At 34.5% G+C, this 16332-nt stretch overlaps 1 protein-coding gene across 1 annotated transcript in view; it reads left to right on the forward strand.

Moving 5' to 3' along the window:
• Positions 1 to 211: 211 nt before the first annotated feature.
• The window catches only part of sel (canopy family protein seele), a 50169-nt gene continuing 34048 nt past the window's right edge, over positions 212 to 16332 (forward strand). The window contains exons 1-2 of the mRNA XM_090409370.1: positions 212 to 329; positions 1751 to 1856. Coding sequence (XP_090265496.1) covers positions 1775 to 1856 — 82 coding nt within the window. The 5' untranslated portion in view covers positions 212 to 329; positions 1751 to 1774. The remainder of the gene's footprint in view (positions 330 to 1750; positions 1857 to 16332) is intronic.

Raw genomic sequence — 16332 nt, forward strand, 5'->3', positions numbered from 1 at the left:
TAGACATTTATAATGAAATATACTTTATTTATTATTTGATAAGAGGGTGCTTGGTAATAATGAAAATTTAAGAAGGGATACGCGGATATCTGAAGTTTGAGAAACACTGCCATACAGCATGAATGTAGTCTTTAATCAATGCAAAAGAACTGTCATTTTAATTTGTGAGACTAGATGGCAGGATGAGTCATAACGATTATTTGGAAAGCCGGCGAAGAATGCTTAAGAAAACGACACGTGTAATTTGAGGGATACGTCACTAGGCCACGGATTTTAGGAAATGTGTTTCTCATTTGTGATGTTATATTTTAGTTTTGTGATTTCAGCTGGTAAGTTGTTTTATGCTTGTTAGAAGATTTCAGGTATAATATTAAGATATCTATGGAACAAAATCAAATACACTTAAAATTTCAAAATTTGTACATGAAGCAATCTCTTAGCTTTTAGTTATAACAGGGTATCATCAGTACATTTGGAAACTCATTGAAAGTATAATCTGGGAAGGTCATGATTGGTTTCAATGTTAATTGTTGTTTGAATGCGCTAGTTATCATGGTAACGATTTGTTGGCTTGTGTTAGTACCGGATCGCCTTTTTTTTTTTTTTTTTCTAATTTTTTCTTCTTTTTTTTTGTTTCTCATTTCTTCTTCTTCTTTTTTTTTTTTGTTTCTAATTTTTTCTTCTTTTTGTTTTGTTTCTCATTTATTCTTCTTCTTTTTTTTTTTTTGTTTCGTGAAACGATCTTGATGAATTCAAGAAATTGCGTAATATTTCGAAAACTATCACACCAATCATGCATAGTGTGGGTTAGTACCGCGTGATTTGGTTAACAGTTATTAATAAGGTTGGTGCGATAGTGAGCAGTGGGATGTTTTCATCACTAGCACTAGTTTAACTCTTGCAAATGTAATAATTTAAGAGTATTTGCTGGAGAAATCAAGATAACGAGTGAGGAGATAATTACAGGCCTTCAAAACAGCATTTGATCAGCATTGCTGCTAGATTAAGAACACAATAATACCTTACGCCTGACATCACTGTTCTTGATACAACTACCACAATAAAGAGCTTCAAGACATTTGTGGTTTATGCAAAACAAATACTCTATGCAAAACAAATACTCTATAAATGGAGAATATACTATTAGTCAAAGTATAATAATTTATTTATTATACTTTGACTGCCCGTTTATCCCATATCATTAGATATAGACCAAATTATTGTTTAATGATTGGTCTTATTTTGAAATTTATATGGATTTTTTTTTAATGTTAAACATGAAGCTTTAACGTGGATTGAACATCTGTTAAAGTATGATTCAGTTTTATTATTATTATATTGGATAGTCCCACCTGTTTATTCTTCTGCCACTTTCCTTATGTACATAAGGAAATGACAGAAGAATAAACAGGTGGAACTATGAATATGACAGAAACAATAACACTACAGTTGGTGTTATTGAATTTTACTTGTACTGACTTGCTAGTTTGGGAGATGTTAATAATTTTGCATAGTGATTTGATGCAAAATTTTTCAAGGCTTCCTTTTAGAGTATTTTTCTCCACTTGTTAAATGTACTTTCTCGCCAGGATCTCTTTTCCTTCACTTAGAGTGTGAGGGGAAAAGTGATCCTTGAATGAAAGTGTGCGTGTGTGTGTAAGTGAATCAAGAAATTCATTTGTTTTATGGATGATGTAGTGCTCTTACCAGATGTATGTAATACTTTTATGTAATGCACTGTTTTTTTCAGGTTTAGAAACAAAAATTGCAGGAAATGTGTAAAAACACAGCCCTTATAGCATTAGGCTCTGTATTAATAATTACCGTTCTGGCTGACACAGAATTGAAATGTTTAGGTAAGTTCTTATCACTCATTTCTATTTTATTTATTTATTTTTAAATTATATTCATTTGGAATAATTTTTCAGTTATTCTTTGATAAGTTTAAGCTTTGGAATAAGTCAAGTTCTAATTTAACATTTTATTAATTTTTCAGGGTGTATGAAGTTGCAAATGACATTAATAAAATAAAAATAGATTATTATAAAGCTATCACATTTTAAAAAACTCTTTTTAAAAAAAAAAACGTCACTTCATTGTAACTTTAATGGATAAAGAATTTTGTGGTTATGGATACCAAGAATAACAGAAATCCTCTAAGAAAAAAAACAAAAACAAAAAACTGCAATTTGATTCTTACAAATTGTTATGTATATAGTTATATATGTTTGTGTGTGTGTACATACACACAGTAAATTACTATTTATCTGACTTCAGGAAGGCAATTTGCCATTCTGATAATTCAAGGGTTTAATTTCTGTACCAGAAGTCTGTTGTTATGCAAGAATTGGCGAATTGAGGGGATGTTGTCAGAAGCGTAGCTAGAGGGGAAGCGTTCCGTCCCGGGTGACACTTTGAACCTTTTTGAACTTTTGTAGTTAATTGTAAAACACAGTCTCTCGAGAACTCATTTCCAAATATTGTAATACTACTGTGAATTTTCCTCACAATTGCTGTAAGTGTTGCTAGTTGTGAGAGGAGTTTTTCTAAATTTAAAATTGATTTAAGAATTGCCTACATTACTATGAAATAGACTTTGCCGATGGCATCGATGATTTTGCTAACAGACAAGCAAGAAAAAATAACATTTTAGAATGTTGGAATTGAAGTTTTACTTCAAAAATAAACATAGTGTTTTAATTTATTTCCCTATATGTCATTTTGACTTTTTTGTAGTATTTTTCATGTGTATTGAGAGGGCAGCAAAAGCCTTATATACACCACTGGGTGTTTTGAATACCTCCACTGATGAGTCCCTGACTCCCTGAAGGTCTCTCTTAGTAATAATGAACTAATTATCACTGCTGTCCATTCTATATCTACTTTGTAGATATAGAATGGCTGCAATGTAGCAGCTAATTGGCTACTTCAAGATATGACTAAGTCAAGATATGACTAAAGATAAAATGAGGCAAACATATCCTATCCTCTCATTAAATGCCTATTTTATCAAAATAGGCATTTAATGAGGAGGATTCTCCAGTAGCCATCATAAATCAAGTAAACATACAAAAACTTTACAATATGAAACAGAATTGCATTATATATATAATGCAATTAAACCGAAACTCCTCTTCTTATTTTTTACCTATCTAAAAATTCTCGCTTGTCACTGACAATGAGAATTTTCCAGCATTTTGTATGTATATACAGAGGGTCCTAAGTCCTGTCTATAGCTTCAATCTGGCAAGGAAATGAATTAGTACTATGGACAAAGCACTTTGGTTGGAGTGTATTCTCTCAAGGCAAGATGGTTATACCTGACATGATAATTAATGCATAAAACAGATTTACCTTATGTATAATTTTATTAGTATAACATTTTCACCCTAGTATCAAGGGCATCTTCAGTATGACTTTCAAATTAAATATCAAGAATAGAAACTGGTATATTCAACAATGATGCGCAGACTGCACGTGCATGATGTAGAGCATTATGGTCTAATTATATTAAGATTCTAATAAATGTAACTTTAACAAGATAAAATAAACACACACAGACACATACAGATATATAATTAAATTTAAGTTAATTTTGGAATTTGTGAAGAACTATTTCCCATAAGAAGAATGATTAAAGTCCATCAGTTCTGTTTAGATTCAGTCAATGCATCAAGGTCTCACAACTCTTTGTATAAATGTTCCAAGAGATTATTACTTTTATGGGGAACCTTAATTTTCTTCCAAAGAACTCGGTGTCAGGTGGCGATAGTATGCTCTGCAAATTCCGATTGCTCTGGCTCATGGAACTTAATGTAATCTAAAGGTTCATTACGATGCACAGCTGCAGATTTACCTGTGTGGCCAGGATATGATAAACATACTGGCAAGAAATTTGATCTGAATTAGAAAATTCGGATAAGAAAACCAAAAAGAAAGTGTTACCATGAACATCCCCCTCTTTTATATAGATTGCCAAAAATATACTAAAGGCAGATGTTTATCTTTAGCTGAGCCTAGAAAAGTAGATATCTTGATGGTAGGACAAAAGGACACATGTAGGTTAATGTATCCATGTGGTTTGGTTATACATTCTGAGATGCCTTTAACATAGGGAATGGTGACATGACTGACCACCTCTGTATCACTATTTCGATGAGGGGCAGACGACAATGAAACTCTAATTAATATCCACATATAATTCAGTAAAACCATTAGTTAGGAAGATGGATTTGATGTGCTTTATTTCTTGGGAGAGTAGCAATTCGGTGAACTAAGAGATTGTGCTCAATGTACCAAAGCCTTGAGGATGCCAGATTTTTGACAATTATGATGAAAGAAGATGAATGTAAAGCCCAGTATGTGTTTTTCTTTCTAAATATTGAGAAGCGAATGGTGCCATCTGGTTGATAAAGTCATAGGTGATCTAAAAAGGCAATCAGATTTTTCTCTTCTAACTCAAGAGTGAACTGTGCTGGAGGAGTTTGATCTTACTGACCAACTTTTGTTGGTCTGTATGGGATCTAGGCCAAACTGCAAAAAAAATTATAAACATATCTGTATCATGAGGATGGCTTAGATAGGATGCTATTCAGTATATGCTGTTCAGATCTTTCCATGAAGTACATAGCTGGTGTGGGAGAAAGAGGACTACCTATTGCTGTGCCCTCAATTTGTTGGTAACGTCTATTTCAGCATGCAAAGTAGCCAGAATGAAAAACAAAGTCAAATAGTCTGACGATATCTGCTTTTGAAGGAATATCTTGCTTGAGGAAGTTCAGTGTTTCACCTGAGTAAAGATGAAGCTCAGATATCTTTTCTTTAAAATGAGAACTATATTTGATAAATGAAGAGGACTTACCTGTGGCTACCGAAAGCAATTTGGAAAAGTGTTTTGCAACATGGAAAACCAATACACAGGATGTAATGGAACATTTGTTTTGTGGACCTTTGGCAGTATATATAAATGAGGAGGATGCCTGTGGTAACACTTAAGTTTCTTCTTGGTTTTCTTATCCAAATTAGAAACATTTTTCCTCATCCCAATTTTCTAATTTGGATGAGAAAACCAAAAAGAAACTTAATTGTTCCCATGGACATCCTCCTTAATTATATGGATTGCCAAAAATCCAAAAAATGAATATTCCATTGCATCCTGTAGCAGATTGAATTGATTCTCCATGTTACAAAATTGCAAAATGCCTTTCCAAATTTCTTTCAGCATTCACAGGAAAGTCTTTTTCATTTGTCAAAAATGGTTCTTTTAAAAGAAAAGATATCAGTGCTTCATCTTTGTCTAGGTGATCTCTATTCTTATTGTTTAATTTGAAAGTGATACCGAAGATGCCTTTGATACTAGGGTGAAAATTTTATACTAATAAAATTATACATAAGGTAAACTCATTTTATGTTATTTATTAATTACTATACCCTGCTAATTAGCTAGATGAAGTCCCAACTCACCTAGTTAGCATGGGAGGAATTGAATTAGGACCCCCTCCCCCTTTCTTCCAGGGGGAGAAAGGGGGAGTCCTAATTCAATTCAACCCATGCTAACTGGCCACTCTAATTATACAGATAAGACAAATCCATGTCATCAAATGATGATTCAAAATTAAACCTTTCTTGATCTGTAAAGGAAAAAAATCATAGTGCAAACATCAGAACAGAAAACCATTAAAATAATACAGATATATGCACCAACCAACAGTTATGAAGTAGAAGAATACTATGAGTGTCCATCACAATATAGCATGATCCTACAGCCTGCACAATAGTGTTGGACAACATTAATATACAACTGGGAAAAAATAAAAATGAACTTGGAAAACATATAGGGAAAAATGGCATAGGAGAACTAAATAAAAGAGGAAATATGATGCTAAAACTTTATAATGAGGAACTATAATAAATTTAGTTTAATCCTTTATCCAAGTGTGAGCAAATAAAATTTGCGCCTGAAAATATCTTTAGGACTGGGGTAACGTAGTACAACACCGGGCAACTCGTGGCAAAGTGGACCAAGCTAACATCACTCCTATCTCAGTATCTTCTATTATACAAAACACATCTCCTTGTGGATATGTGTATGTTACGCATCAAGGGAAGGGCCACTGCCCAGTAGTACAACGGTGTTGTTACTACCTTACCCAGTCCTGAAGATATTTTCGGGCGCAAACTTTGTTTGCTCACACTTGGATGAAGGATTAAAGTAAATTTATTATAGTCTAACCAAGTGAAAAATAAACTTCAACATCTTTCTTTAAATCCAGATTAATTTAATAATTACTCTGGAGTTGCCAAAAGGTGGCACACCTTTTGGCAACTCCTATAGGTAAAGATGACCTTGCCATTGCCTTCTGCCTGGTATCTCCACTATTGGACCTGGCTCCAACTGAAGAGACCTCAGTAAAGGTCAAAAGTAGTCTGGGTAGTAGCCCTTCCCTTAATGCATAAGATTATACATATTCGCGAGGAGATGTGTTTTGCATTATGGGAGATAGTGAGATATGAGTGATGTTAGTTTGGTTCACCTTTGCCATGAGTTGCCCGGTGTTGTACTACCTTACCCGAGTCCTGAAGATATTTTCAGGCACAAACTTTGTTCGCTCACACTTGGATAAAGGATTAAACTAAATTTATTATAGTCTAACCAAGTGAAAAATAAACTTTCAAAAAAAAATGAGGAACCAGTTGAATGATATGACCACGTTTTACAAGAAAAGACCAAACTGAAAATAGATATGGATTATTTCAGGTGGAAAAACAAAGTGAAATAGATTATATTTTATCATCTCATGTAAAAATACATCATCATCAAATACCTGACATGTACCCTCAAGGGATGTACAGGATATGATAGTACTACATGAAAAATTTACATCATTACTAACTTCCTATCTGCAATTTTCTTCTAAATCAGTCTCTTACCTATCAAGACTCCAACATTATCAGATCCTATATTTCTGTCGTCTAAGGTACTTTGTACCATATCAATCCACCTATACCTTGGTCTTCCTCTCGGTCGTTTTCCTGCCACCTGGCAGACAACACTTGTTTTGCTAATCTTTCCTCGTCCATTCTATTTAAGTGACCATACCACCTGAGATTAGCTGTGCTAACGCATTCCTGGATGCTGACAATGTCAAGTTCTTTCCTAATATCCTCATTTTTTAATATATTGCCATTGATCCCATCTGTTCACGCCTATAATCTTTCTCAGGACTCTCATATCTGCGATCTCCAGTCTTTGGTCAAGTGTTTTACTTCTGACCCAGCTCTCAGATTCATAAGTTAAAACTCGTTTGAACACTCTTTGTATACAGCTAAGTGTTTCTCTCTTATTCCATATGAATTTATTCAATTGACTTCCTACCATACCAGCTTTGTTGATTCTGTTGTCCATTTCCCTATTTAATTTACCATCTTAACTAAAAATCGTGCCTAAGTAGCTGAAATGTGTTATTTGTTCCACAGGTTCTCCGTTCACAACACAGTTCACGTTTTCAATGATTCTGCCCATTTTCATTGACTTTGTCTTTTTATTGCTGACCTTCACACCATATCTATTACAACAATTATTCAATTTAGTCAGAGAATCTTGTAGATTTGTAGCTGATTTATTTAGAAGTATAACATCATCCGCATAAAGCAAAAGAGCTGACATTAATAACTCCAATTTTGATATCATGTTTAATACCACTTTCCTTCATAATGTGATCCATATAGATAATAAATAACAGAGGGGATAATGTACATCCTTGTCTCACCCCAGATTTAACATTAAACCATCTTCCTGTACTTCCTTCCATTCTAACTGCTGACTTACAACTCAAATAAAGACTAAATATTGCTTGATATAATGCTCCATTGACACCATATAACTAGCGTATTGAATAGCTTCTCTCTTGGCACCTTGTCATGTGCCTTTTCCAAATCGACAAAATTTAAATACAGATCCTAGTGGCTATGCGCTTCGCAACCATATGCCTGGGGAAGGAGTGTCCTAGGTTCGATTCCTGTTGGTGACGTGAGGAGCTGAAGGATCTTCCTCAGCCATAGCCAAGTTAACCAGTCTTGGGCGTGGACAGCAGGGTTTTTTCCCCAGTTTATTCTGGGGTTTTTCATCCTGCAAAGCAGGCAAACTGGCCTTGAGAACTCAACACTACAGGCCATAGGATACACCAGGGCATAAGGCTGACCACCTTATGGCTATGCGCTTCGCAACCATATGCCTGGGGAAGGAGTGTCCTAGGTTCGATTCCTGTTGGTGACGTGAGGAGCTGAAGGATCTTCCTCAGCCATAGCCAAGTTAACCAGTCTTGGGCGTGGACAGCAGGGTTTTTTCCCCAGTTTATTCTGGGGTTTTTCATCATGCAAAGCAGGCAAACTGGCCTTGAGAACTCAACACTACAGGCCATAGGATACACCAGGGCATAAGGCTGACCACCTTATCCTGTAAATGGAGTGAGGTCCGATGATCAATGGACCCTCGACTGTAAGGTAAAAGAGGGTATAAGGAAGATGAGATGAGATCTTTGTTATATTCCCATGCTTTTTCAACTATTTGTCGTAAAGTGAAGATCTGATCCTGACAGCCTCTATTTGGCCTGAATCCAGCTTGTTCTTCACCAAGCTTTTCTTCCACAATTCTTCTCAACTGTTTCTCAAGTATACTTGCATAATTCTTGCCAGGAACACTCAGTAGGGAAATACCTCTGTAATTCTCACATTCAGTTTTATTTCCCTTTTTATATATGGGTACTATGAGAGCTCTACTCCAATCATCAGGAATGCTCTCTGACCAGGCCTTTTGAACTATGCAGTGCAGCCACTGGAAGACTTTTATACCACTGTATAATAAATTTAGTTTAATCCTTTTATCCAGGTGTGAGCAAACAAAGTTTGCGCCTGAATGTATCTTCAGGACTGGGGTAAGGTGGTACAACACCAGGGCGACTCCTTGCATAGGTTGAGCAAGCTACCAACACTCCTATCTCAGTATCTGTCATAATGCAAAACACATCTCCTTGCGGATATGTCTAATGTTATGCATTAAGGGAAGGGCCACTACCCAGACTATTTTAGACCTTTATTGAGGTCTCTTCAGTGGGAGCCAGGCCCAAGTGGAGATACCAGCCAGAAGCATTAGCAAAGTCATCTCCAAATATAGGAGTTGCCAAATGGTGTGCCACCTTTTTAATAAATTACTCTGGATTTAGTCGAAACTAGTCTGGGTAGTGGCCCTTCCCTTAATGCATAACATTAGACATGTCCGCAAGGAGATGTTTTGCATTATGGGAGATACTGAGATAGGAGTGTTGGTGGCTTGCTCCATCTTTGCAAGGAGTCGCCCTGGTGTTGTACCACCTTACCCCAGTCCTGAAGATACTTTCAGGCACAAACTTTGTTTGCTCACACTTGGATAAAGGATTAAACTATATTTATTATATTCTAACCAAGTGAAAAATAAACTTTCAACATTATACCACTATACTTCAGCATTTCTGGTCGAATATCATCTACTCCTGCTGCCTTTCCACATTTCAAGCCTTTGATGGCTTTTTCTACTTCAAGTATGGATTTATATTCCTGACTACATGCCTGGTCAGTGTGTTTTATCACTGTGCTGTCGTCCTGCTTGTTTCATTTAGCAGTTTATCAAAGTAATTACTCCATACTTCAAGGATGCTTTTTTTCTCCTGTTTTCATGTCACCTTTATCATCTCTAGCTCCTTTTACGGCACTCTTTCCTCTGTTTCTAAGCTTCTTCAACAACCTTCAGAGTATTTTGCCACCTTCTTGATATTTATTTTCTATGTTCTTGCCAAACTCCTCCCATGACTTTTGTTTAGCCAGTTTTAAACAGTGTTTAGCTTTCTTACATTTGTCTCTATATTCTCTAAGAGCACAAGCTGGCTTATTTGCCAGGAACTTTTGATATGCTTTCTTCTTTTCCTTCACTGCCTCTTTAACTTCCTGTGTCTACCACAGAGTTCTGATATTTCTTGCAGACAACCTGACCACATGCCTCTCTGGCTGAATCAATCAGGTTTTTCTTCAAGGCTTGCCACTGAATCTCCAGGGTTTCGTTGCAGTTCTCAAACTATTCTATTTTTTTTTTCAATAATCTTTGTGTATTTTAGTCTACAGTTCACATCTGAGAGCTGCTTAGCTTTTATTCTCTTTAAAACTTTCTTACATGTTATTCTTTTCAATATGAAATTCAATTTTATCCTGCTCAAGACTAAATAGTGATCACTTCCAATTTCAAATCCTTTGTACACTCTGGTGTCCTGCACCAGGGAGAAAACATCATTATCAACAATAGCATAGTCAGTGAGATTTCTTATTCCTTGCCTCTTCTCTCCATGTGAATTTGTGCACATTTTTATGTTGGAACATGGTATTATTAATAACCAGTCCATGTACTGAGCAGAAATCCAACAGGTATTTGCCATTATTGTTAGCTTTGCTCTTTTCTCCAAATTTTCCCAAAATATTTTTGTATGTATCACAATCATTTCCTACTCTGCTATTTAGATCCCTAACAAGAACCAACTTTTCCTTTTTCATTGTGTCACTTGCTTTTTCTAAAGCATCAAAAAATTCCTCCACTTCTACCTTAGTAGAACCTTCTGTGGGACCATAGAAGGTAATAAGTCTAATTTTCCAGTTCCCCATTCTGATATTTGCCCACATCACTCTACTTGAGACTGACTGCCATTCAAGAAGATTAGCCTCGTATTTAGTATTAAATACTATGGCTACTTTTTCTCTTCCTTGATTGTCATTGCCTGAATATAACATTTTGTATTTATTGCTCAGAATGATCTCACCGGTGTCTTTTTTGTTTTTATTATGTCAATCTGGTACTTATCTAATTCCTCGGCTAGCTCCATTTCTTTGCCATTCAGGCTTCTTATGTATCGATATAATCGTATCGATCTTCAACTCTGGTGATGTTGAGTTAATATGTAAAAATACTTAAGTTTTATTCATCAATCATATAGGCATAGAAATTGATCACAGAATAGTTCGAGGGAAAATAATAATAGAAGAAAAAAATTACAGGATAAAGCAAAATATGTAAAGATAAATGATATATTAGTAGCCAATAAAAAAATTATACAAAGAAGAAATTGCAAAAAAAAATTATACAATCAAAGAAATAACATTAATGAAAACAGAAATCTGCTTTGAATAATGTACACAAAAATGTTAATCTAATCATAATAGTAAGTGCATATAAGGTTGCAAAAGATAAAAAAAAGGTTAAAAATAAAAACCTCTTGGAGAGAACAAAAATATCTATTGGAGAAGGAAAAAGAAATACAGTAGAATTTACAGAAATAAATAAAACAATCAGAATAAATATTCAATAAGATGAAATGATACAAGAAACAATAGATAACAAAGATAAGAAACAAGGAATATCATACTAGTAAAAAAGAGAAATAATACTATAAGATGAAAATGGAAAAGACATATTAGAAAGGGCTAGACATTATTGTTCACAATTATATACCCCCCCCCCGACACTTCTGAAAATAATAAAATTTCAGAAGATGGTAGATAGAAAAGAAATGGAAGAAAACTAAAAAAAAGTCTATTTTAATAAATGCCTAAAATAAAGATATACCAAACTGCTGGAACAATAACAATGCTATCATGATACTCTTGTTCAAAAAGGTTAATAAGAAAAAGATAGAAAATGACATGTCTGTAGCCTTGCTGTCACAAGTATATAAACTTTATAAAAATAACAAACAGAATCACAAGATTATTGCGTGAAGCTCAGCCTGACGTCAGGAACAAACTGGATTTAGAATGGGAGGGGTAGCATTGACAATCTGCATACTTTGAATTAGCTAAGGGAAAAATGCATAGAATACAACTTTTTATAGATTTTAAAGATTATAGATTGTGAGTCTTTGATTCAGTTGAAACGCAAGCAGTCCTAATAGCAATGAAGAAAGATGGAGTAAGCCAAAAATGTATACAACTAATAAACAAACTACTTTATGAAAAAACCAACTGCTAGTATCCTTACAAATGAAAACAGTAGTCCATTCAAAATAAATAAAGGAATGAGCCAAGGAGATGCTACAGGTAAACCACTGATTTTCCAACAATGGATGGTCCAGCACCTTCTTTTGTCTGGAGAGAATTACAAGAGAGTACTTGAAATTTTCACAATAGCCTGACTAGGTTACTAGTCAGGCTATTGTGTGCACACACTTACTTAATTATTAATATTTGCACCAATCAAACTAGTGTTGCTCCTTGATTGTAGTGACAAAGGATTAATATTAATGGTAAAAAAATTAAATCATTTACAATATGCTGATGATATTGTAGTAATAGCAAATAATAAAAGAGAACTAGAAGAATCAATGAATGAATTAAACACAGAATCAAATCAAGTAGGCTTATACATAAACAATGAAAAAAACTAAAATAATGATAAGTATTGAAGGAAGCCACACAAGAAGAACAAATATCAGTAGATAAGCAAAATATATAGACTGTAACAAAAAATAGACAAGTACAAGAATATGTATACCTTGGAAGAACCTTTACATTATGAAAAGGAAACATTTTTCTGAAATAAAAAGAATGAAAAGGTGGTTTTTGGCAAACTGAAGAAATTCCTGCTCATAAAAATAAAACCAGAAAATAGAGTCAAACATTTTGACCAGTGCATCCCAATTATGACATGTGGATCAAAGACGTGGTCAATAACTAAACAAATACACTGGACAGAATGAGTAAAACAATGCAGATTGGAGAGAGCCATGCTAAATGTCAACTGGAAGACAAAATAAGGAATGAAGATATCAGAAAAGAAACAAAAGTATTGGATACAGGAGAAGTGACATTAAAATGGAGATGGATAGGACATATTACATGGATGAGCGATAGATTAAAAAAGATAATCACCCACTAGCAAAGAAGATGAATGCCTGGACATCCAGAGAGAGAGAAGATGGAAGGATGACCTTGTGGAGATGGTTTTAGAATATTGGCATTGAGAAGCCTTCAAGAAAGACAGACAAATTGGGGAGGCCTGTAACCATAAATGGTGATAAAACGGGCTAGAAGAAGAAAAAGAGAGCTCGCATTGGATAAGAAAGGTGATGAGATCACAAAGATGAAGGTTAAGTAGCCCCATAATGAGTATTCCTTAGTGCTTAGATCTTTAGATCTCTTTAGGATGAGGCTTACTTTGAAGAGCTATTTGGAGAGAGTAAAAAATTACATGGGATGTAATCTGATTCTGAAATACAAAGTAGAGGGCAGCATCTGATTAAACTGCAGAATTGGCATTTATCATATCACTTCAACTGTGATAACCACAGTGTAGTATAGATTTCTTAATACATAAAAAAATTAATAGATAATGTAGTTTGCACTAAAGAGATATCTGCCAGAATAGCAGAAATAAAAAAATCTTTAAAAATTACATCAAATTAAAATTTTACCAGCTTATGTCCCTGCTTTATATTATTCAGATTTGATGGGGGGGGGGCAAAGAATTTTATGTTAAACTAGAAGATTTTTTGAAAGTTTATTTTTCACTTGGTTAGACTATAATAAATTTAGTTTAATCCTTTATCCAAAATGTGTGAGCAAACAAAGTTTGTGCCTGAAAATATCTTCAGGACTGAGGTAAGGTAGTACAACACCAGGCGATTTATAGCAAAGGTAATTAGAAGAAACACACGTATAAACCACAGTGAAAATTATTTAATTGTAAATATTTCATCCTACGTATCTTAGGACATCATCAGTACAGTATTTAAACAAAAATTAGGAATAACATACAGTTAGGGCGCATGATTACAATAGAATCTCATGAAAACGTGCATAACGTGCTAAAGTAGTACAAAAAAAAAAAAAAAACGTTTTAACACAGTTTTGTATGATAATTTCCCATACTTTAGGAATAGTAAGAACGTCGTTGCGGTTTAGGTTTGGTCTGTGTAGTAGGGCTTCAGAACTTTCTTTGTATAAACGTTCATGTTTAAATAAAGATCTATGTAAAAGTTTAGCCTTTTCCCAACGGATCCTGGTTTGGATTTTCAATTCCGTGTTGAGAGAGGCCAGATTTCTGCGGTTTAAGAAGACGAATGTGGTCTTGATGTTCCGAGATGCGTTTCTGAACAGACCTACCTGTCTGTCCAAAGTAAGATAATTTGCATGAGCATGGAATCTCATAAACACCAGGTAACATCAAGGGTGAGAATTTGTCCTTAGGAGAAGGTAATAAGTTGTAAATTTGGTTGATAGGTTTGTAAGTAGTGGCAAAATTGTATTTCTTCATAATTTTAAAAAGATGTTCTGAGATGCCTTTAACGTAAGGTATGGGAATCCTATGCACTTCTTCCTGTCTGGTTTGATGTATGCAGAAGTGACTGATTTTTTGAGTTGTTTTGGGATTATATCCATTTAGGATGGCTGTATTTTTGATAACTTCTAATTCCTGGTTTAAAGATTCTTCAGAGGAGCAGAATTTGTGTGCTCTGGAAACTAGTGATTTAATAATGCCAGATTTCTGAGATGGATGATGAGCAGAAGAATTGTGAATGTAGCGACCTGAGAATGTAGGCTTGCGAAAGACGGAAGTGGCGATAGTACAGTCTTCTTTTCTTTTGATGTGTAAATCCAAAAAAGAGAGACCCTGTGGAGATTCTTTTTCTAACGTAAAGTTGATGCGATGATGAAGAAGGTTAATTTTATCTAGAAACAGTTGTAATTCAGGTTCGGGATGATTCCATACTGCAGATACGTCATCAACATATCTTAGCCAAATTTTTGGTTTGGGTTCAAAAGTGAATATTTTTTCCTCAAGGTGTTCTAGAAACAAATTTGCTAGGTTTGGTGATAAAGGAGATCCCATTGCTGTTCCTTCCTCTTGCTTGTAAATTTGACCTTTCCAGGTGAAGTAACCTGATGCAATAACAAACTTGAACAATTCAACTATATCAACAATTCCTTCACGGGGAAATGACAGTGCAGAAGACAAACTTACTAGGAAAACTGCAACTAAAACAGGGTAAGCTACGAGCTAGAATATCTTTTTTTAAAAAAGTGCAGACTTGATAATCTTATTCCAACCTTTGCTAAGCTGAAAGAAACCATCAAATCTCCAGCCGCCCATAAAATCTATCAAAAAGCAAGTCATTCCTTACTACTCAATCAGTTACGAGTGTCTAAGCATGAACTAGCAACAAACAATTTAAATATTACAGAATTAGAAACAGATTTGTCAAATACGTTAAATCAAGAATTGCTACAATTAATTATAACTGTTTCAAAGAATTCGGGAAAAAAAGCTTTTGATAAAAACAATAGTGCTCTACACATTAAATACCTTAATCTATTAAATCGATCAAAAAAGATCACTAACAAATTACCAATGGAAAAATGGGTAGTCAATTTATCTAACCGTCAACTAGCAAAAGATGAATTAAATGTTCTAGCAAGAGGCCATAAATTTGCGATTTCACCAAAGTGTTTCCCATATTTAGACTTTATACATAATATAGAAAGAAACATCAAGCATCTCTCCAGTATTGAAGCCAACAAACTTCGTTTCGAAGTAGTTAAAGAAGTGATCTACAATGCCAAACCTTCAGAATTAAATATCCCACCGTCGGAATTGAAAGCTATTATTTCCTTAAAACATAACAAAAATTTAATCATTATTAGAGCTGATAAAGGAAATACCACTGTAGTTCTTGATACCAATTCATATGACCGAAAAATTAATTTACTTCTTCGAGATCGTAATACTTACTCCAAATTGGATTTTGATCCGAATCGTCAACTCAGAAAATTAAATAAGCTACTTAATGAAACTTCCTCCTTAGATGAAGAAACAATCAAAAAACTTAAGACATACCATGCAAGACCTCCTAGAATTTATGGCTTACCTAAGCTACACAAAATTAATGTTCCACTTAGACCTGTCGTAGACTGTATCGGCTGTCCAACGTACAAGTTATCAAGATTCTTATCTAACCTTCTCCGCCCTCACATAGGCCACTCAGTCTCTTCAATCAAAAATTCTGAGTTTCACACAAAAATTAAAGACATTCAACTATCAAAAACTGACTTGTTAATCAGCTTCGACATTGTCTCCCTCTTCACTAACATTCCCCATAAAGAAACAATAGAATTACTTACTCAAAAATTTCCGTCTGATATAGTTGAATTGTTCAAGTTTGTTATTGCATCAGGTTACTTCACCTGGGAAGGTCAAATACAAGCAAGAGGAAGGAACAGCAATGGGATCTCCTTTATCACCAAGCCTAGCAAATTTGTTTC

Source organism: Typopeltis vanoorti, chromosome 19 (assembly GCF_054136105.1).
Source record: "Typopeltis vanoorti isolate ZY-2024b chromosome 19, IOZ_Tvanoo_1.0, whole genome shotgun sequence".
NCBI classification, from domain to species: Eukaryota; Metazoa; Arthropoda; class Arachnida; order Uropygi; family Thelyphonidae; genus Typopeltis; species Typopeltis vanoorti.